General features: G+C 47.1%; 1 protein-coding gene across 1 annotated transcript; it reads left to right on the forward strand.

The window, feature by feature from the left end:
- Nucleotides 1-1616: 1616 nt before the first annotated feature.
- On the forward strand, nucleotides 1617-21014 carry TMEM201 (transmembrane protein 201; the record flags this gene model as incomplete). The annotated part of the gene is made up of 11 exons (XM_080358707.1): nucleotides 1617-1720; nucleotides 5735-5855; nucleotides 6517-6711; nucleotides 6889-7065; nucleotides 7527-7918; nucleotides 8372-8575; nucleotides 17474-17691; nucleotides 18464-18535; nucleotides 19384-19674; nucleotides 20161-20292; nucleotides 20741-21014. The coding sequence occupies 11 exons, from the start codon at nucleotides 1617-1619 to the stop codon at nucleotides 20836-20838; spliced, it is 2004 nt and encodes a 667-aa protein (XP_080214833.1). The 3' UTR covers nucleotides 20839-21014.
- Between the last annotated feature and the right edge of the window lie 526 nt (nucleotides 21015-21540).

Raw genomic sequence — 21540 nt, forward strand, 5'->3', positions numbered from 1 at the left:
AAATATTTATGAAGAGCTTTTGCATTGGTGGCTTTCTTAAAACATGCGGTTGACATCACTTGGTTCTGAATTTTAAGCCATTCTGTCTACTATGCTGAGAGTGTTTTGTTTTTAACCGGGCAAACAGCTGTGCAATTTGAGGCAGGCTTAGTCTCATATTTTGCAGAGGTCTTGCCTTCATGTTAGCGCAGGGCACGACTGTCAGACCAACTGCTGCCAGTTCTGTGAGAACAGTAAATCCCACTTGTGTGTGCTGAGAGGGGCAGAGCATAAATGGGTGTTACTTTCTTTCTAGGGGAGAGCTGCTGAACAAGCCTGACCCGGGCACTGCTCCCATCAGAGACCTGGGGGCTTTCTGCAACATTAGGTTGTTTATCAGTCTGTCCAGAGAGAGGGAAAGTCTAGAGCAGCCGTCTCAAACTCCTGGCTCACAGGTAACAACCTGCCCACAACGCCCTGTGCACTTCATTCCTCCTGCACTTGCCATACTGTCGCTTGGCTCAAGTGAGATGTTATTTCAGCCCATGGCTTACTGGGCAAAGCTGTTTAGGGACCACAAAAGGGCGATAACCCGTGCTCTAAAATCAGCGGGGAGGGTATGGGAGTGTGATTGTGGGGATCCTCCCTTTTCCCCAGACAAACAGGTGCTTTGGTAGGAAAGTACATCCTGAGAGAGAACCTGTTGTCTTGAAACTGCGTCCTCTTCCTCTGCGGCTGTTTCATTTCCATAGTTCTCTGAACAGCCATCCTTTTTCCTTAAATTTAATTGCTGGTTCTCTGCCTTGTTGTATTATAGGATGTCAGGGGTTGAAGGGCCCTGGAAAGCTCATCCAGTGCAATCCCCCCATGGAGCAGGAACACCCAGATGAGGTTACACAGGAAGGTGTCCAGGCGGGTTGGAATGTCTGCAGAGAAGGAGACTCCACAACCCCCCTGGGCAGCCTGGGCCAGGCTCTGCCACCCTCACCAGGAACAAGTTGCTTCTCAAATTTAAGTGGAAGCTCTTGTGTTCCAGTTTGTATCCATACAAACACCCTGTTCTTTACAGTTTTATTTCTGCAGGTGGTGCTTGGGAGAAATCTTCGCAGGTGCAGGTGTGGTTTTTAAAGGCCCTTCCGAGGTGTGGTTTCTAAAGGCCCTTCCAGGGTGTAGTTTTTAAGACCCTGGGGCCCGCAGCCAGCCTTCATTGGGGTTTTTAGGCCTCTTGCCTCGGCAGGGCCGCTATCTAAACGGTGCTTTCGTAATACAGAAAGTCTCGAGTCTAAATTTAGGGAAAAAAAAGCAGTCAGTGTAAGGAGCCGGTTGAACTCGGCGCCAGGCCAGGCACGACGGGCCCCGCGCGTTCCCGGAAGGGCAGGGAGCCCGCCGGGCCCCCCCGCCCCCGCGGCCACGATCTCGGCCTTTGGCGGCGCTGACTCACGGCGCCGCCGCACGACTCCGGCCTTTCACGCCGCTGCTCCCCGCGCCGTGACTCACCCACCGCCCGCCCCCGCCGCGCCGGAGGGAGGGAGAGAGGGGCGGAGCGGCGGCGGGAGCGGCGGGAGAGGGGGGGCGGCCGCGCCGCGTACAAAGCGCCGCCGCCGAGGTCACCGCGCCGGCCCGTGTGGGGGAGCGGCATGGAGGGAGCCGGGGCGCTGCTGGCCCGCTGCCCCGCCGGCGGGCTGGGCGTCACCGTGTGCGCCGCCGCGGCCGGGCTGCTGCTGTACCGCATGGCGCGGAGGTACGGCCGGGCGGGGGGCGGGCGGGCTGGGCGGCGGAACCGGCAGCTCCGCGGGGCGCGGAGGGACCGGGCAGGGACTCCCGGGGTTGGCTTGTGTCCCCATGGTGGTGGCGGCGGCGGCGGTGGTGGTGGTGGTGGTGGTGAGGCGCGTGTTAGGGAGGGATCCCCCACGAATTGTGAGCGGCGACAAGAAGTTGTAGGTAAATGGCTGGAGGCGTTTTGCTGTGTCCGCTGGAATCGCTTCGTGCCTTTGTGTGTCTGCACCGAACGTCAAGGACTTGCTGCCGTGGGAGCTGCGCTGGGGAAATGGGAAACGTTTCCCTTTCCCGGTCTGGCGTTCCTAGCGGGTTAGAGATTGCTGAACGCTCGGGGTTTTCCTCTTTTGTTCCTGTTTGAGGCAGCGAAAGAGCGTTTTGCTTCTTGTGTTCATTTGGAGGTGAAAGCAGGGGGAACGGTGGGAGAGTGCCATAGAAATAACAGCGCTATTAACAGTGCTAAAACTTGGAAAGATTACGTAGAACTCAGAGTTATTAGTGACCGGAGTTCTTTGGTCATTTGGTTTTTAATTGCACTGAATGTTCCTGACCTTAGAACAAATTTAAACAGACCAATTGAAAACAAGGTTTAAAAAGCATCAGGAGAGAAGTCAGGAAACAGATTTCATAAAAGGAGTAACGATTAATTTGACATATTTTAATATAGCATAGATTGAAATGAATGTAGAGAATATCTGGAATGAGGGCACTTCAGCCTGTAACAGAACTTGAGTATTCTATTCTTCTGTAGGAGTTTCTGGTGGCGTACAAGGTGATCCCAGGGGATCGTGTTAAGGTTCACTTCAAGTTTACACTTTGAAATAGAAGCGTATTTCTGTATTCACAGCAAAATGCTTATGGTTTGCTGTTTATACATAGCCATATAAATAGTCCGTGTTAGATTAACCCATATACAAGACTTTCTATGGCATATTTAGGGCAGCTAAGAAATTCTAGTGGCCTAAAGCAATCCCCAGTGAAGCAAGCAGCATTTCATTGACCCAGTTGAGGCTGACGTCTTTTGAGGGAAGAGATTTGATTTGTGTTGCTTAGGTTCATCAAGAGGTCTCTGGAATGGAAAGCATTTCTTCCCAAGTCCTTGAAAACTGCTGGTGAGCTGTAAATATTTTCCAGAGGCGACCTTGATAATTCTTTGGGGCTACATACTTGTGTTTCTCAATACTACTCTGATATCACCGCATTTCTTACTTTGCATTCGTTAAATGAATCTTCCGGAGTCATCAATGAGGACAGCTTAATAAGGGACTGATTCAAACACAGACATGATGCTGCCTTTGCCTGTGGTGTTAATCTTTTGATACAGCCCCGCTTTGCTCCATTTTCAGTGTGGGTGCACTTACATATCTAGCAAGATGCCTTTATCAGCCTCAGTAGAAATAGAAATGAAATATATTAGAACAACTTAGTGAAAAGTAGTTCTGGAATAACTGTCAACGTGTGGAGTTACGCTGCTGTAGTTGTGCCAGCATCTAAGACTGTCCTTTTTGTACCAGGGAGAAAGAAGATGTGATGGCCAGATATGCACAGGAACTCGTTAAACCTTATGAGTTTGGGACAGATAGGAAAACTCTGATGCGTTTCGTGGTGTTTCCTTGAGATTGTAGGTTGGCTACTTGTTTGTTACGTGTTGTTGGAAGTCTGGTTGCTGAGCTCAGACCAGCAGCCATAGCCACATTTCCTTCATCTTCTTAAAGTCCTGTACAATTCCTAGAAAATTAGCACCCTGCTTACATGTTCTTGCCTGAAATGACCTTTTTATGGTTCTTTTTGCATCCAGCAGGTTGGGAACTTCTGATTTTTTGCACCTATTTCTATGGCAACAGATTATAGGTTTGCAAAAGGAAGTATTATTGCTTTTTATCCCAAATAATCGAGGATTTAGCCATTTCATTTGCATACATTGTGAGAATGGAGGGCTGCTATTTAACCCTTGGTAGCACTTCCTCAGCCTCAAGAGTGAGAGATGGAATCCTGTTCGGAAAAGATGGAAAGGACTCGAGTATACTAAGGATTTGGTCTCTGCTATTAGAAAGTTTTCAGAGAGGATTTGGAGTTGGTTCTTTTATTTGCTTTACTAGTTTTTTGGCCTGTGTTTTCTACTTCTGTGTTACCCTTGAAATCAGCGCTTTTACCTTCTCTGTCATGTTGTGCAAGTTCTAGATGGGCGGTACAATAGGTAGAGGCTGAAGTGTGGTCTGTCTTATTTCCATGGTGCCAGAGGATGAGCCACAGTGACACTGTTGTAGTGGGATTGTAGCACGTCCTACAGTACCTGGCACCTACATCAGAGGATGGAGTTTAGGCTGGGTTTGCTATCAAAGTCTACACTCAACGTGCAGTAGAATTTGTATTTTGGGGGGTTAACATGCTGAAGGCTTTGTGTTATATTTTCATAGCTTTTACACCTGTGTTAATGAGATTAAACTAGTGTGGACACGTGTTGCTGTCCATTCTTCATATGGCTATTTTGACAGGTCGTTTGCAGGGAAAACTTGCACTAGCGACCTAGATTTCTGTCTAGTTTAGGTTGTTTGTTTGGTATTTTTGCCTGTCAGTTTCAATGGTGATATTTTTAACTCGGATCACTTACTGTTTTGAGCCCCCTTGGCAATGAAGAAAGTTGAGCAGTGAATATTCATTTTAAGAGGGGTGTGGGTGGATGCATCTATTTTGAGATGAGAATCTGTCACCCTAGTAGCTCCAGCCATTTTCTTTCAGCATCTGGCAGGGAATCCTCCCTGTGCTCTGGCTTTTTAGGCTTCTTTCTGGCGCTTCATTTCAAGCTTGTCCTGTTCATTAGTACTTAAACAGGAGGCCCAAGCATCACTTGAAGGTTTGATATTGTTGTGATCCAAGTTCCAAGACGTGTTCTGTGGAAATAGGAGTGGGGAAGGATTGTAATTGTAGGCATCCAGCTACAAAGGCGGCGGCTGAGAGAGACACCAGCTTAACTGAAGGGAGAACCACCTGCCGGTTTGTTTGCGGGGCACCAGATGACATTTCTGCAGCGTTCAGAACATGTTTTGCTGCAGAATGTTGTAGCAGCAGAGAACATTTCCTAGAGTAGGAAGAACACAAGTTGCTCTGAGTTGATGGGCACTTTGGCTGCTGTTACTTGCTTTCCAGGCCTGTGTTAGAAGCTGCACGGGCAAAGTACACGAGGCTAGTGGCAGCTGGGTCTGTCTGTCTGTCTGTCTGTCTGTCTTGCTGGGCTTTGCCTGAACAGCTGCCCTCCCTTGGAGGTGTGACAGGGGCTGGTTCTGATAGACCAGGACAGCTGGGCTGTGCTTCCTCTGGAGTGTTTTACTGAGTTTCAAGACAATGGATCCAGGTCATTAATCTTTGTCTCTTCAGTTCTAGTGCATAAAGATTGGGGAAGACATATTGATTTGCCAGTTCGTTCTTATGTGTCTAAAGCTGCGAAGAAACAGCTATTTACAGTGCCTGACCCTTGGGATAATTTGATATGCCTTTGTCCTTGAAAAGTTTTCTAACAAGCAGGGCAAGTAAAACTGTTAACCATGGGTCCATTTCCTAGGTTTCTGACTACCAATTCTTATGGATCATAGATTCTGTTTCCCGGAATCCTGTGCATTAAGCAGCGACTCTACTTCACCCTTTGCATATATTAACACTGCTGATTATGAAGATTTGCACCCCCAAATGTGCCTCTGAAAACCAGTGAACTGTGTTATTCGCAAGGTTGTTATTCAAGTTCTGGCGTGTCCACGGTACTAGCACAAAGAGATACAAGCCTCAGGCAGAAACTTCTTTCTACTTTAATAGTCCATCTTTTAATTGCGAAAATGACTACTCTGAGTCATACCGTTAACCGTACTGAATGGGAAGATTGATTGTTAGTCCAGCTTCTCTTGCATTTCCCTGTTTGAAAGCCGTTGCTTTCCTCTGCCTCGGCTGAATTCAGTGTTGGTGCCTGACACACTTCCTTTCCCAACAGGAAAAAGCCCACACACGTGACTGTGAACTGCTGGTTCTGCAACCAGGACACAGTGGTGCCCTATGGGAATCGCAACTGCTGGGATTGCCCCAACTGCGAGCAGTACAACGGGTTCCAAGAGGTATTGTGGCAAATTGCTGGGAGGGTGGCTGGGAAGGTGCGTGCCCTGCAGAGCAGGGCGTGCAGGAAAGCCCTGCTCCTTGTTTAAGATGATACAGGCCCAGTGCAGATGAATATTCAGTGGTTTAACAGCTGGCAGCTCTGTGCTCAGCGTCTGTGAACTCAGCAGCTGATCACTTGATCGAATTTGAGAAAGAATCCACTGTACTGGGTTGTGCTGGTGTAGAATCATAAAGACAGATTTTCCTCTCTTGCTTCAAAGGGCAAAAAGGGCCTTGGCGTTTTCACCAATATCTCTTTGAAATGCGGCGTTTGGTTTGCTTTGGTTTTTCTTAATGTGTGGAACAATTCTTCTCCGATTTTTCTATTTTGTAAGAGCTGAATTGCTTTATTTAGGGTATTAAATAACAAAGCCTGTCTTAGGCCAAAATCCACCACCCCCAGCTGCTTGCAATAGATGTACAGAACAGTGAACGGGGGAGAAGATTGGAAGCATTTTGTCTCCTTTTTTACTTATTTATTTTGTTACATAGGTGAATGCATGGAGTGTAGAGCTCCTGATAGAGCTTAGGGAATCTTGTTATCAACCAGGGCATACCTGGTTTTGATTTTATGATCTCCTGTTTGCTTTTCCTCCTGCCTCCCTTTTTGCTGCTTGTCAGAATGGAGACTACAACAAGCCCATCCCTGCTCAGTACATGGAACACCTTAACCATGTTGTATCAGGTGCTACGACTTTCTGTGATCCTACCAAACCGCAACAGTGGGTGAGCAGCCAAATTCTCCTTTGCAAGAAGTGCAACAACCATCAGACCACGAAGATCAAACAGCTGGCTTCATTCTCACCAAGGGAGGAGGTAAGTGTTCGCTAGGGCCTGGTATCACAGGAGAATGTTTGACCAAGGCATTCTCATGCATGTATCTGCTATTCCTGCTCTGATTAATTTGCTCTATAAGAACTTATTTTGTCTGGCTTTGCAAATGGTACCGTACTGCAGTTCTCATCTACTTTTCCACTCCTTCTTCCTCACCAGGGGAAATACGATGAGGAGATTGAGGTGTATAAGCACCATCTGGAGCAGACCTACAAGCTGTGCCGTCCATGCCAGGCTGCTGTGGAGTATTACATAAAACATCAGAATCGGCAGCTCCGGGCGCTGCTGCTCAGCCACCATTTCAAACGCCGTGAGACAGACAAGACCTACACTCAGGTACGTGGGGGGAGAGATGAGGGAATTCAGGGGGAAGTGCAGAGGTACCTGGTTCTGCCGCTTGCTGAGTAGTTGCCACAGATGCTCCTGGTGTTAGTTTGAGGTTTCCTCTTGCTGGTGGCATTCAGTTCAATTGCTGGAAGGTAAGTCTAATCTAATAATGACAGAGTGGAAGAAAAATAGTGAGACGGGCAGAAAAGGGGAGATACGGAAGCCAGTTTATGAGAACAGTGCAAGAAACTATGGAGTACAGGGCGGAAAAAAGAAGTAATAACAACAGGAAGTGATTTGTGACCTTCTCCTTGCCTCACTGCCCTGCCTGACCTTGGCTTCTGCTCACAGCTCTGCTGTTGTGCTTTACCAGCCTATAACATCCCACGTGGTGTTGGACACAGAGACAAGGATTTGAGCAAACCGGTTTCATTCAGCTTGTGACAAGATGTTTCTCCCTTCCTCTGCAGAATTTATGTTCATCCTCCTCTTCTGCTTCCATAACCACACCAGCTCAGGTGATATTTCTGCGGTTCTTGGCCTTCCTCAGCTGCGCGCTCCTGGTTCTGATGGCCTTATATGGCTCAGGCGACCCCTTCTCGCTCAGTGCAGCGGTCCCTGCTCCTGTCTCCTCTGGTCCAGCGTCCCTTCAGAACAGGACTGACACAAGCTCACGTGCAGACTCGGAAAATGACACTTCCATGGTGGTGGCAGGCTGGCAGGAGCTGCTCCGCCTGCTCCCAGAACAGATGGTGGAGAACCTGAGTGCCGCATGGGCTTACGGGAAGAATCACCAGATGGCGGTCGCTGTCCTTGGGCTGTTCACCTGCCTCTTGGCCATGTTCTTAGCCGGGCGGATCAGGTCAGTGTGCTCTTCTCTTCTGTTTCACTTAAAGGAAAACTGCGTTACGTTGGAGGCCTTTTGCCCTGTTTTGAGTCAGTGATCCAGGGGGTAAACACTTGCCCGAATGGCACCTGTAGTACTGGGTGGCACACTTCTCCCTGTTATTTTTTGGGTTGCTGTCTGAATGGAGGCAGCGGAGCTTGCTTTAGATCTGTGTGCTGGTTCATTCAATTTAAGCTTGAATTACTGTGAGTGAAAAGCTCCCTGTGCAGCTCTGTAATCTCATAGATCAGAATGGTACCGCAGTAGGGGGAAGGGCTGCGGGAGATAGAACCGTGGTAAGCGATAGTACATAACCTGCTCAGTCTGGATACCCTGCCTACCTTCCTTCTTCTTCCTTGGGGCCAAGGGGTTTCACTGGTGTTTAAACTCTTACCTTGTGTTTTGTTTGGTTTCTTTTTGGCATTGCAGGCTCCGGAGGATTGATGCGTTTGCTTCAGTCTTGTGGTTCGTAGTGATGAGTCTGCATTTAGCTGAGAGGTACCTGAAGACAGAAACACCCAACTGGCTGGACACAGCCAAATTTGGCACCACGTCCTTGTGCTGCTTGGTGGGCTTCACCGCAGCTGTGGCCACACGGAAATCAACGGGCCATCGGAGATACCGGCCCCGAAGGTCAGAGCCAGAGCAGTGACACTGGGGGAAAAAAAAGCCTTGTGAACTCTTTGCAACTGGTGCTTCTCTCTCCTCTTTTTATTTTCCCTCTTTTTTCTTTTTTTCTATTTTTTAATTAGCTAAGCAGTGAAGATGTTTTCTTCCTTTATGTATTATTTTTTTCCCATCCTTCCCACTGTGCTAGCTGCTTGGAGCATGTCCACTGCTGGTGCTAGCCATGGAAGCTACTCCTGCTGCCTCCATTCTCCCTTCCTCCTGAATCCTGCGTCAGCAGCGCAAATATCCAACTTTCCCAAAGCCAGTTCTTCCAGCAGCTGCTTCACAAACTGCTCCATAAATGCAGCCTTCTCCCCATTCTGCTCCTCCAGCCAAAGAGATTCTGGCTCCTCCTGTCCTTCTGGTTCTTCTCGCTGCCTGTCCATCCTTAGCCAGTCACAGAGGAATCCTCTGCCTTGATCCTCCATGGGGCCCAGGCCACCTTCAGGTTTCTAATGGTGCTGGTCATTTTAATTTCGAACTAATGGGAACTTGCCTCTGGATTCCAAGTCCTCCTAACGTGTGCCGCAGTAACACTGCATGGTGTACAGGCATGCGGGGAGGGGACACACGGAGTCCGTAACCTGGTTTTTCTTGCCTTCCACTGTGTAGCATCACTTAACCGCATGCTCTCTTGCTCTGCCGTCCTCCTACGACTCCTATTTTAAGAGGCGTCCTTAAGTGCTTTTGACTGGAACTTCAATAATTTATCTAAAAGGGTGCTTTAAAGGTTACGTAGCTCAGGGTGTCTTGATTTAATATCTAAAAGTACTCAGTTGTTTTAGGCTAAATTTTCAAATCTACCAGTAACCATTGCTTTGTTGATGTTCTTTGGGTTTTTAATCTGCTCACCCCCACCCCGCCCTGAGGAGCATCTATGTAAAACCACAATTGGATTAAAATGCGTGTGTTCCTCCACTTCTGTAGCTTTAGAAACAGAAGAAATATGGAGCTAACAACCTCATGCTATGGTATATGATCAGCTTTCATTGTACATCATTACTTACTTGGTCAACATTTTCCTTATCATTGATAACAGATGAGGAGCATGTGCTGTAGGAAGGGGTGGGAGCCTTTGCTGCGGGACTGCACAGCAATAGGGGTGGATGTTTCTTGTTACTTGGAGGGTTTCCTTTTTGAAGTCTGGTGTTGATGCTAATGCCACTGAAAAAAGGGGTCTGGAAATTGTGACTTTGAGTGCCTGGCAGTCCCCGCTGCGAGCCGGGGTGGCTGGGTGTTACTAGGGGGAGGAAGGAGCTTTCAGCTGCTTGGGTTTTGTAGGATTAACTTGTTGGGGCCTCTTAGGATAAGCATTCTGATTATCTTGCAGTTTTTTGCAAGGCGCTCCCCTGAGTTGCTCATCTGGATTTGGGTCTTTCAAGAGGAAATAGAATTGTTATGGGAGATCCGCTACTTTCTTTTATTCAGAATAGCACAGTGGAACTTGCCACACTAATAGTCTGATATAATTTAATTGGTTGTCTGGATCTTCCTGTGTATAAACCCTAAAATAATCAGAAAGGAGCTCTCACTGTGAAGTGTCTGCTGAAAGACTCAGACACTACTGGATGCTGCAGATGCTGATGAAATTGTAGAAGCTTTTTTAAAGGAAACAAAATATATTCCATAGCTTTTCGTAGTTATTGCTCTTCAAACCAGTCCTCATTGCGAAAGCAGAAAGGTAGCACTGACAAAAGCTCTGTAGAGAGTCATTAACAGAAGCCAAATTGAGTGTCATGGGACGATACAGCTCTTGGCTGAAGGACCGGGACACACAGACCTGCTCCCCATCCTTGCTCTCTTTCGGAACTTTTTTCCAGTGCCTTCAGATAACCGCGATATCCACCTCCAAGCAAACAGAACCCTTTTCTCTGTTCTGGTGCTTCTGAATGATGCTGCTCTGAGGGTTCTTTACTCATCCACAAAAGGAATCCAGCGTCTGCAAAGTCTGGGTCCACTCTTCTGTGTTCCCATCATTTATTGGTCCTGACCCAAAGTGTTTTCCAGCTCACAGTGCCAGATTATTTCTTGTTCCAGTCTCAGAGTTGCTTATAGAAGGATAAATATTGAGACCCTTAGAAGGAGAAGGGGTGTGAGCAGCTGGCCAGCTGTTAAACTGTGTGGGGATGGTTGTGGTAATGTCATGCCTAATTTCTAATGGCAATATCATTTTTTTAATAAGAGTAAAATTACCCTGACCAAATTTTCTGGCCCAGTAGCAAGGAAATTCGAAGTGTCAGCCTCTTCAGATGATTTGCTTTCAGGAGCCGAAAGTCAAGGCTGTATTAAGTTTCACTTTATCCTCTGGCCTCTCATCTCCTTTGTGCAGCTGTTTTTCTCCCTTCTTTTTAGCCACACTTTTTGATGTAAACATGCCCCATCTTTGAGCCCCCTGGGGTCTGGCACCTTTTATGATGTTTTGCTCTTACGTGTTACGTTCTTCTCCTGTGCCTGATCTTTACTTCTGTTCCCTTGTCCTTTTTCCCTGCACAGTGCTGGGGTGGGATGGGGAGGATGCACATGAGATACCAGAACAAGCAGTTGGTAGAACTGGGGGAAGGAGTGGGCTTTACACTCTGAAGCCTGCATAATACTGTTAAGAAATATTTTAGCTCTGCTTGCACAGCAGGTGCAAATCTGTACTGAAAGAGTTTAAAATCTTTTCGTCTAGGAGATATGTTCACCGCAATTGACATGCAAGCAAGAAATCCGTTTGTCTTCACTTTATGCCTACTAATACGAGTGAAATATATTTACAAGTTGCACTAATTTTATATGTCAGAACATCAGAAAGCTACTTCGTTTTATGGCCAAGCTGTAAAAGTGAATCCCTGGTCTCTGTGCTGCTTAGTTTATGATGCAAGAACTTTTGGACTTTCAGTTGGAAAAATTTCAAAGGCGTAACAAAATAAGAAAACACACATTGAAACGTGGTTTGTTTTTAATGCCAAAGAAGCTTTTGTCTTTGCTCAGGTGCCGGCTTGTTTTCCCACTTCTTGGTGCCTCAGTCTGAGCTGCTGCTTCTAAAAACAACAAAAAGCCTTAGAGCCTCAAAACCAAACTTGCAGCAATTGAATTTTTGGTCTTCTGGAGACTCTGGTGCTGACAGTCTCCTCTCTTTCTGCTTTTCTCACATGCTGTTGCTGAAGGTAGATGATGATTGATCTTTTGGAGGAGAGGGAAGAAAAGAGGAGAAAGGTGTTTTTTCTGGAGATGTTCTGATTTATAAACCGCTAAGATTCAATCTGTACTAATTGTGTCTCCTTGGACAATTAGGTCTGAAGATCAATTATCAGTATGTTACTGTTGATCGCTTCTGAAAAAAACAATAGTTAAACCAGCACTGCCTTTGCTGAGACTGTTCTGCAATACCTGATTTCAACACCAAACAGACTGTTGGGAACACTGTGCCATGCCATAGGTTCGGTACAGAAGGTGCTTTGCCAACTTCGCATTTCTCGCTTGAGGTTCAGTTTGGGAATAGCTCAGCAGTCAGCTGTATTAATACCATCCAACTCTGCCTGGTCGCCTCCCTCCCAGTGAGTCCAGCAGAAGGAAATGTTCATTGCCAGCTCAGGTATTTCGGTGCAAGTCCAACATCTGAGCACGGTCTCACCATCCTCATGCAGCTGAGGTGCTATTTTGTACAACACATGGAGATCCATTTCCTTCTGAGGGATAACAGTTAACAAAGGGCTAGTAATTTACTAACACGGCTAACACAAAAATCATCCAGAACCACTTGATCCGGGCTTTGAGCATCTTGTTTTCACTGAGCTGGACTCAGCCACAGGTGAACCTGTGGGAACCTGTAGTCACCAGGTGCAGCTTTGCCTGAGGGTTCTCCCAGCCACGCAGGCCAGAGCATGTGAACATCTTAACAATAATAGAGGATTTTAGCCCAAAACCCTCTAATTTCAGGTGCTGCTTTTTTACGCTGGCCGTGTGTCGGTGTCTGGACCGGAGGATGGTCCTGCAGAATGGAGCAGAGGTGGTGAAGGTTGTTATGGGCTTGTGTGTCACTTGAAGCCAAATCTGCTCCAGCCCAAAGTGACTGACTCTGGTCTTTGCTCCCACAGTGGCCGTGGCTGATCTGCCAGCTCCAAAGCATCTTGTATACCCTGCCTAGCAGAGCTGGATGTATAAAAGGGCCAATGTGGGTTCATTAAGTGCCTTTCTCTGAACAAGATTTTTGACAGCGCTGTTGCTCTGCTTCAGTGGAGCTGACGCAGCTGCAGCTTGGGACAGCGGTGCCTGTGTGTCTGCCAGGCCGGTGATTTGTCCTTCATTGGAGTGTGGCTGGGAAAAAGAACTTTTGTGCTGCACTCTTAAATTTCTGAGCAACTCTGCAGACTGTAGAGGGATTGAGGGAGAATCCAGAGCTAGCAACCAAGTAAGCATCTCTGCTACTTCTGGTCTTCCTGAAGCCCTCATTGACACCAGTGCATGCAAACTGACGCCTTTGTGGCCCTTTGAAGTTCTAAATACACTACGGTTATGTCCCGTTCTTTCTATTAACTCGTTTCCTACATCTGTGCTTTGCATGCCCTAGTGAACTGTGCTTGGGTGTGTCAAAGGGTGAGGACAAGAGGGCCATATAGAAATGGTGTAGTGGTGGTTTATTTTGGCTTTATGAATATTTTTCAAGTACGCTGAAATTATGTGAAGCTAATAATCATGCTTAGATACTAGTGAAAGTATATATTGCTGTATCGTGGACAAATTATTTATACTCTTATAAAAATTAATATAATGGATAGCGGGATGGTCGCTCCAGAGTGCTCTGTGCATGAAAGCAGGGACCTGTGGGATATGGCTTTGCTTCGTTTTTTAGCAATGCTGTTGAAATTGTGTGCTGTCACATATGACCTGCCAGTTCATTCCAGGTGTGCCGTCACCTGCGCGTACACTCGGGGCCTCTTCGAGCCGTAGCGGATGCTCGCATGTGAAAGGGGCAGTACTCAGTCCTGAAGCGTACCTTGAGTCATCCCCTGTAAAGCCTCATTTGGGACCAAAGCTGACAAGTCCGCAGGTAGGGGAGAGGTCCTCTGAATACGTTTGTCATGCCAGCGAGTCTGGATTTTTGTAGACATGGGATGTGCGTATGCACACAGCCCCCTGCCTTTGTGCCACCGGCTCAGAGGGACGGCAGAACTGATGCCAAACATCTGTCTGTACTCTAGGAGGTATTAGTGCAGGACCTGGCAGCTGGAGCATTTTCAGCTGTAATTCAGCCCTCCTTTTTCATCCAAAGCAGGGCAACATATAGGAGAAAAGAATTCCTAGTCTTGGCAGCTAAAGTTTCAAGCTAAGTCATATATCAAAATCTTAATGTGTCCGAGACCTGTGCCCTTTTTTAGTGTGATTCTCCCTTCTGCCTGTGCCTGTTTTTCATTCACCATATTGCTCTTTATTCCTGATTGTGTCGGCGTGGCCGGAGGCACGGGCTGTGGCACTGACTGGCACAGGTTATGGCACTGACTGCTGTGATGCAGCAGAGCAGACAAGTCCCGCACATCAGCTCACAGATCCTGGCTCATCTCGCAGCCAGCACGGAGGCAATCGTGAGCTGCTTCTGCACCCACTGCCTGGACAACACGGTGCAGTTATACATGAATAACTCACAGCTGGATTATGATAGGACTTCAATTCCAGAGGAAATATTTTACCCCCTGGCTGCCTGCAGGCAGATGATACTGGGCACATACAGCAAGGTGACTGTGTGCTACCTCCGTCATGTCCTGAATTACACGGTTGTAGAAGCAGGTCCCTCTGCAGCCCTGTGGTCTGACCTGGCCCACGCTCTCCCATGTCTCTCTCTGTCCCAGGGGTGATGCAGCAGCTCTGGTTAAAATGTGAATTAAGAAGGCACACACATCTGGTGTGGTGTCTTTGGAGAAGTGTATTGGGCAGAGGAGGGGAGGCTCTGCTGGCAGGAGGTGTTTCTTCAGGACAGTGTACGGTCCCATACCATGTAATATTCTTCTTTAACCTTCTGTTTATTTATTTTTAAAGTCTCTGTGTAGCAGGGTTTTGCCCAACTGTCTAGTAACGCTGTGATCATTGTAAACACTAATGAAGATACACGATTTTTGATGTTCACAATACCAAGTTCTGAAATAAACGGCTTCCGGGCCCTGACTATTTCCACAAACTGTCTGACTCCAGAGCCTTTTTTTTTCCTTTTTTCCCCTTTCTTCTTTTTTTGGTTACTTTTTCACCATTACCAGACCCACTATTACCACGTGCACAAACAGCTTGGAGCAATGTAGTGGTCTGAGAGCCAAGACTGGGCCACGCTGCTCCGTTCCAGTGCTGGGATGTGGCCGTTTTCTGCCTTGTGATCCTCTTGATCTCATCACCTTTTTTCATCTGCTTCTGAAACAAGTTTTAGTTCAACTGACCATTCTCAGGCATGAAGCCCATTCCCATGACAGCACCCCTGCTTTTTAGCAGTATTTAGCCCTCTTGAGGTGACGTTATCAAGCTCTAAAGAAAAGGAACAGGATTTTGCTGCACGCCTTGCAAGAATTTACTTTGTTCAGAGGGGATCAATATTTAAGCCATTCTCTGGTCAGCATTAATATGCTATGCTTAAAATTCTTCAGCTCTTCTTTGCTAACCATAGAAATCTCTTTTCTGGATGGTGCAAGAGAAATGGTTCATCAGCTGCCCAGAGGATCTGGTTGCACGAGCTTGGTGTGGTTAAGAAGTGGGGCTGTAGAGCAGGAGAGCCTGTGAAATCCAGTCCCAAAAAGTTAAAATCCCAGGAAAAGATTGTTGTTATGAGTGATAAGTGAGTGTAGTATCTTCCAACCCATTCAGTGAAAAACTACCAAAAGCCAATAAGCCAGATAAGCTGTTTCCCTGTGCATCCAGGAGCTGTGTGAGGTTGGATCCTTTAGCCCAAAGACAGAGAAGGTACAAAGTTAGGGAGAAAGAGCTGTGTTGTTCACAGGTGATGCTCTGATTTAACCCTTCACAGACATGACGCAGTGGGTGGTAGGTATCACTCCTTCTAATATCATTCATACCATAGTCCTGAGCTGCACTTTTAATTTCCTTTCCCATTCGTTTTCTCTTACAAAGCTGCGACGGACATGTACACCTATTCACATCTGTTACGCGTGGTGGGGCAAATGTGTGTATGTGCACTAAAGGATGCTGCGTGTTTGCGAAGCATGACCCCCTTCCCAGGTCCTCTGGAACCTGAAGAGGTTGGGCAGTTTCTGCTGCGAGACTGACGAGTCCCTTGCTGCTGTTAAAGGCATGTCCTGCTTGCAAGCACCGGGAGGCTGGTTGGCTCAGATGTTGCTCAGCCTGATTAAGCTGGTCGGGATTGTTGATGTCTGCCTCGTACTAGCAGATAAGTAGTTCTATAAGATATTTTGAATTGTGATCTTAACTCTAGACTGGTTCTTCTGGACACGCTAGCACTGCGTAATATTGCTGCATCACCTCTTTAGTCTCCGAGAGAGAATGACACGTGCAGAAATCACGGCGCGTGACTGAGATATGTATATTCCTTTACACTCTGACTTGTAATACTCCTAACTTTCCTCTGACAGAAGAGAAGCCATGTTACTGTTCTCCTCTGTCTCTGCTTTGATTTACATTTTAAACCACATCTTTTTCATTTACATTATAAACCAGTGCAAAGTGGGCGATGAAATGGAGGTATCAGAAATCAATCGCATGGTTTATGCATATAGTAATTGAGTGTGAAATACTTGGCAGTGCTAGCTGCAAAAACTGTTTGAAATACAGACCTCTCATACGTTTATTTTACCAGTGGAACAGAAGTCAGTTTAAGTCTGTAGTGCTTAAAAACCAAGTTAATTGGTACAGGTGCCCTTAGTGTGTTTTGTCTGTTCTCTCTTGTCTGGTGTTCTCAAGCTGCACACACTGTTCTACAGCTCAGCTTTCATTAGGAAAGAACCCATTGAAAACAACTCACAGACCTAGAAATACAGTTGCCATTATTATTGCAATTCAGTTTTTTCCAGGCACTGTAATAGAGATGGGTTTTAGGCACTAGAAGCAAGACTCTTCCTGGGGTGTACGCTACAGGAGCACAGCTCCCTCTGAATGGCTATGCTAGTACATATTTGGAGCTAATTATGATATGCAGAAAAAGGAAAACATAATGGTTTAGGCCTCAATTTAGGATTGGAAAGCCCAGGTTTGTGTCTCTGTTTATCATAGGATCTTTATGTCACCTTTGACAAGTCACTTGGCTTCTTTTTGCTTCTCTTTCCCATCTGTAAAATGAGGATAGTGAGTCTTCTTTACCTCGCAGAAGTATAATAAAGGTAAATGTAGTAGAGAGGTTTGAATGTTAGTTTTAAAGCAGGAGTCTTATGCCTAAATCCTCATCTAGGTGCCATAAAAATACTTTTCTCTATACTGGCATCAGAGGTAAGATGTCGATTCTGGTTCCTAAAGACAAAAAGACTAGTAAATAACTACTTGTTTCCCGCAGTCATGACATTTCTGAGCATGTTTGCATGTGCACACAGCAAACAGAACATACACTCTCTCCTTGGTCCTGTGTGTATCTTGCCTTTGGAAAGTATTCTGCTGGTCTCTGGGTCATTTTCTCACCCAGGGAGAGAACCAAGGTACTATGCCTTGTTGCACCTGAGTTCCTAAGCTTTTCTACCATTTTTTCCACCCTGTATTCCGGGACAGGTTGGCACACGATAATTTAAGTTGAGCAGTTCATTCTGCATCTTGTGCTCCTGCACTGACAAATTAGTACAAACCTGATAACAACGCGAGTGTTCGTGCAAGAACCACAACTGAGAGGGAGTTACCCGAGTGTACTCGCGGCTAAACGTCTGCCATGCCTGTCATTTGCAGGTACCTTTCTGGGGATTCGATTACTCTCTTTCCTAACGGCACTGGGACCGGCTTCCCTTCCTCCGCAACGTCTCTCTTTGTCCCAACACCACCCAGTATTCTCCAGCTGACAAACCAACAGCTCTTCAGATCCCCACGCGGTATTTCGTCTTCCTCTCTCCCTGGTCGGCTCAACAGGGCGCTCTCGCTGGGCACCATCCCCTCCTTGGCCAGAGCAGGTAACTGTGCAAAGCATTTTGGAAATGGCAGTGGAACGGTACAATGCTTCAGAAGGAAATGTGCTGTGAGGTACCTACGTGTTATAGTCCTGTTTAGCCCTCACCTTTCTGGTTACCTCACTGCCAAGGGCAGGTGCAAGTGCACCAGATGGCTCTGATTCTCTCCGCATGCAAAACCACCTTTGTGCTTTTAAAGTGTGAAGCCAGACCGACTGCAAAGAACATGCTGTCAGGGCTGAATAGTTTTTGCAAACAGCAAGGTTTTCAACTCCTAAAGCGGTTTGCCTGTAGCTATGTAAATTAAGTGCCTAAGAAAAATAGTTGGTTTAGGCTCTGAGGTTTCACTTGTATCATGTTTTTTCCCTGACTTCAGTATTTTCCATTGATGATTTTTTTTCCTGCCTCATTATTATGGTTAGCGTGCTTGACAGCTAGATGGGCTTTCATCTCGCACTATGATTTACCCTTAAGGCTTTTTTCATGAGAAAAGGACACCACCATATCTTCACCTCCTTCCTTTTAAAGCAGAGGCAAGCTCGGCTGTGCTACACTCACAGGGTTGATTTTGGAGCCTGCTGGACAGATCTGTTTTGCAGCTGGGAAAAGTGGATTATTCTGACACTTATACAGCCTACCCAGGAAAACACAGGCAGTTTTCCTGCCTACATTTACCACCTGCCCCCTTCTGAGATTGATGACAAGATGATGCGGTTACAGAGGCCTCCAGTAGCTGAGCCGGCTGGGTTCAAACTGCTTCATTTTTGCTTTGTAGATTCTGGCTACTTGTTCAGCGGGAGCCGACCAGCGTCGCAGTCGTCTCAGTCCAAGGAATCTCCTGCATCAGGTGATGCTCTGCACCTCCCAGAGCACCTGTCTCAGCAGGGTTTGCAGTGAGTGGGTTGAAACACATGATCCACGTTTAATTCTGCCCTCCCTGCTCACGTCCCAGTGAAAATGTCAGTTTAGCTGTTAGAAATGCTGCAGTGCCAGCTAAGAGTGGGACTGCATTAAAATAAGGTGCTGTGTGTGTTGGGTGTTCTCTCCATTAAATCAGTGAGGCAGAGCAAGGATCCCTTCCCTGCTCTACAGCTGAGCTGGCATTGCTCTGATAGATTTTAAACTGTTCCTAGGGCAGCTCTTTTGTTTCTCTTTCCATCCCCAGCCCAAGAAACTGCTGATTTTACCCCGTCTGCTCTGCCCTTTTGCTCCTGTGTCCTCCGGTGACCTGTCTGTTGCCCTCCTGACCCCAAATTGGCTGTTTGTGCTGCTGAAGTGTTTGCTGCTGGAACTGCAGTCACAGCCTGGGCAAATGCCATTGTGCAAACCTCCTCCGTTCTGATAGACCTTTTCAAGAGCCTTTAAAGAACATGCCAGAATGGTTCATTTACCTGCAAAACAGCACCTGCAATGCAGGCTCTCCTGACCAGATAAAACTGAGCAGAGAGAAAACTCACCCGGCTCCTGATAGACCCACTTCTACTCCAAGTCATTCTTGAGTGTACCAAAGCGCGTGTGGAATTTCTCCATGTTTCGCAGTGTAGGAACTGGAATGAATAAAGAATTTTAGTACAAGATATGTCGGACATTTGCAACTCCCGTTCCCTTGTCTTGTAGAATTGTTAAAGAAAGCTCTGCCTATTTTATTTGGATTATAATCTAATAACTTTCTCTTTGGGGATGTTCCCATTTCAGAGCACTTCTCCCTGCTGTCGGGCAGCTGTGCTCCCTCCCGCATCCCCTCTCCAGCACCGTCGGTCGCTGGCTCTGTGGCTTCCAGCTCCGGTTCCTTGCGGTACCGCCGGCCGCTCATCAGCCCTGCCCGCCTGAACCTGAAAGGCCAGAAGCTGCTGCTTTTCCCATCGCAGAATGAGGCTCTGCTCACCCCGACTAGCTCAGAGGAGCACACGCACTCGGACAGCAACATCTTTCCCACCGAGTTGTCCTCCTTTCCGAAGAAGAACCTCTGCGAGCGGGGAATGCAAGGTATGCTGGCAGCCTGCTGCACTCCTGGAAATGCATTTGTAGGGAGGAGGTGGCTTGCAAGCAAAGCCGTGTGTCATCTAGGCCACTCATAGATGGGAAACGTTCAAGGAAAACCCAGGTGGGGATGACTGGTGGGCTACCAAAGCTCCCTTAAGAATCCGCTGGCCTGGAGAGCCTCTTGTCTGCCAAAACATGTCCTTTTCTCACTGAGTGGTGTCCCCTGGATGGCACTGCCCTCACGCCTGTTTGGGTAACTCCTATAACCACAGATGTGGTGATGCTGGAATGAACGGTTACGAGACAAACATGCAGGCAACTGCTGCTGCACAGCAGTGAAATCTGCCTTTTGTTTCTAGCTCCTGTCCTCCTTCCATGATTTTACCAGGCAACCGTTCATTACTCATGTCTAGCCTTAGTCTGGTAACTTCTGCTACTTCTGGCTCCCACTGGTGCCTTCTGAATTTTCCTATCATTTTCTCCTTGCAGATATGAGATCCGCTGTGGAAGGAGGGAGTATTTGCAGTGATAACTCCATCAAGAAGGAGGATCACTCATCACACTCGTCTACCTGTGTGGTAGACACAACTACCAAAGGGGAAGATTTGGCAGGCTGGAGAGGTAAGCGCAGCTCATGGGAGTGCTTCGTGTATGTGTGAGCAGTCCTGTGAGGGGAACTGAGATCTTCCCTGTGCTGTAGTAGTGATCTGATCTAGATATCAAATAAGTAGAAAAAATAGATCTTCTGCCTGCTGTTCTAAGACCTTAATAAGGCTATTGCTCCTCTTTGGACTGTTGGAAGAATACTGACAGGGTGCTAAACTGAGGCAGAAGGACAGGGATGGGGATGCAGGTGTTGAGAAGAGCGATGAGATGAAAATAGAACCAGAGAGAGCAGTGGAATCTTTCCTGACAGAATAAGTGCTTCAGCAATTTCTGCTTATGGTAAAACACTGGGCAAAGAGAGGGAAAGGGCACAATGTATGTTCACTGTTCTTTATCTCATCAATTCTTTAATATCTCTTTGTACTATTTCCTTTTTTTCTTTGTGTTGTCCTCTTCCACTAAGGTCATTTTGGTAACTCTGCTCTGCGAGGTCTGCTAGCCGTGAGTCTGACTCTCAATGCTATCTTCACATCAGCCTATGTCTACCGGAGCCTGCGTTGATTTGCGCCAACACTCCCTTTCTTTGTGGTTCCACCCGCTTCTCAGAAGACAAGAAGAATTCAACCACAGCTTCGTGTCCAATGGCCATGCCACCGGTGCATGCTGTTTTTAAAAACCTGTTGTATGCTCAGCTGTCATGACAAGGAACCCAGGTAGCTGCTGCCATTGCTTTTCAGTAGAACATATCCCAGGGTTGTCCCTGGAAGTGGCAGGCAGAAGTCCCAGAAAGCTCCATTCAAAGCAAGAGGCCAGTCAAATGGCCCGTGCGCTTTCTTTCAAAGGAACTGACCTGAGACACAAGCCTGAAAATGTGTAAGCTATGTTTTCGGGAACCTACCCCTTGCTCTTCTTTCTGACATATTAACCTTGGTCCTGATGGTACTGGTAAAATCAGGAGAATTAGAACAAATGAGCTGGAGAAGAGGGATGGCTTTGGTAGCTGGTGCTGCGCATCGGCTGCTGTAACGGCATCCCCAGTGGTTCCTCTTCTCTCTTCCCTTTGGCATTCTCCTCTAAATTACCAGTGAATTTTCTTTAGTTGCCTTAAGCTTGCCTAAGCACGTGGGTGACCTTGGCTGCTCTGTCATATTCTTGCATCTTATATGTCCATGTGCTTCCACCTGGGCTGTGCCCTGAGGCCGCTTTCACCAGTTGCCATTCTGGTCATGCTGGTTCTCAGAAGCTCCTGTCCGTTCACACCTC

This window comes from Nesoenas mayeri, assembly GCF_963082525.1.
Source record: "Nesoenas mayeri genome assembly, chromosome: 24".
Classification (NCBI taxonomy): domain Eukaryota; kingdom Metazoa; phylum Chordata; class Aves; order Columbiformes; family Columbidae; genus Nesoenas; species Nesoenas mayeri.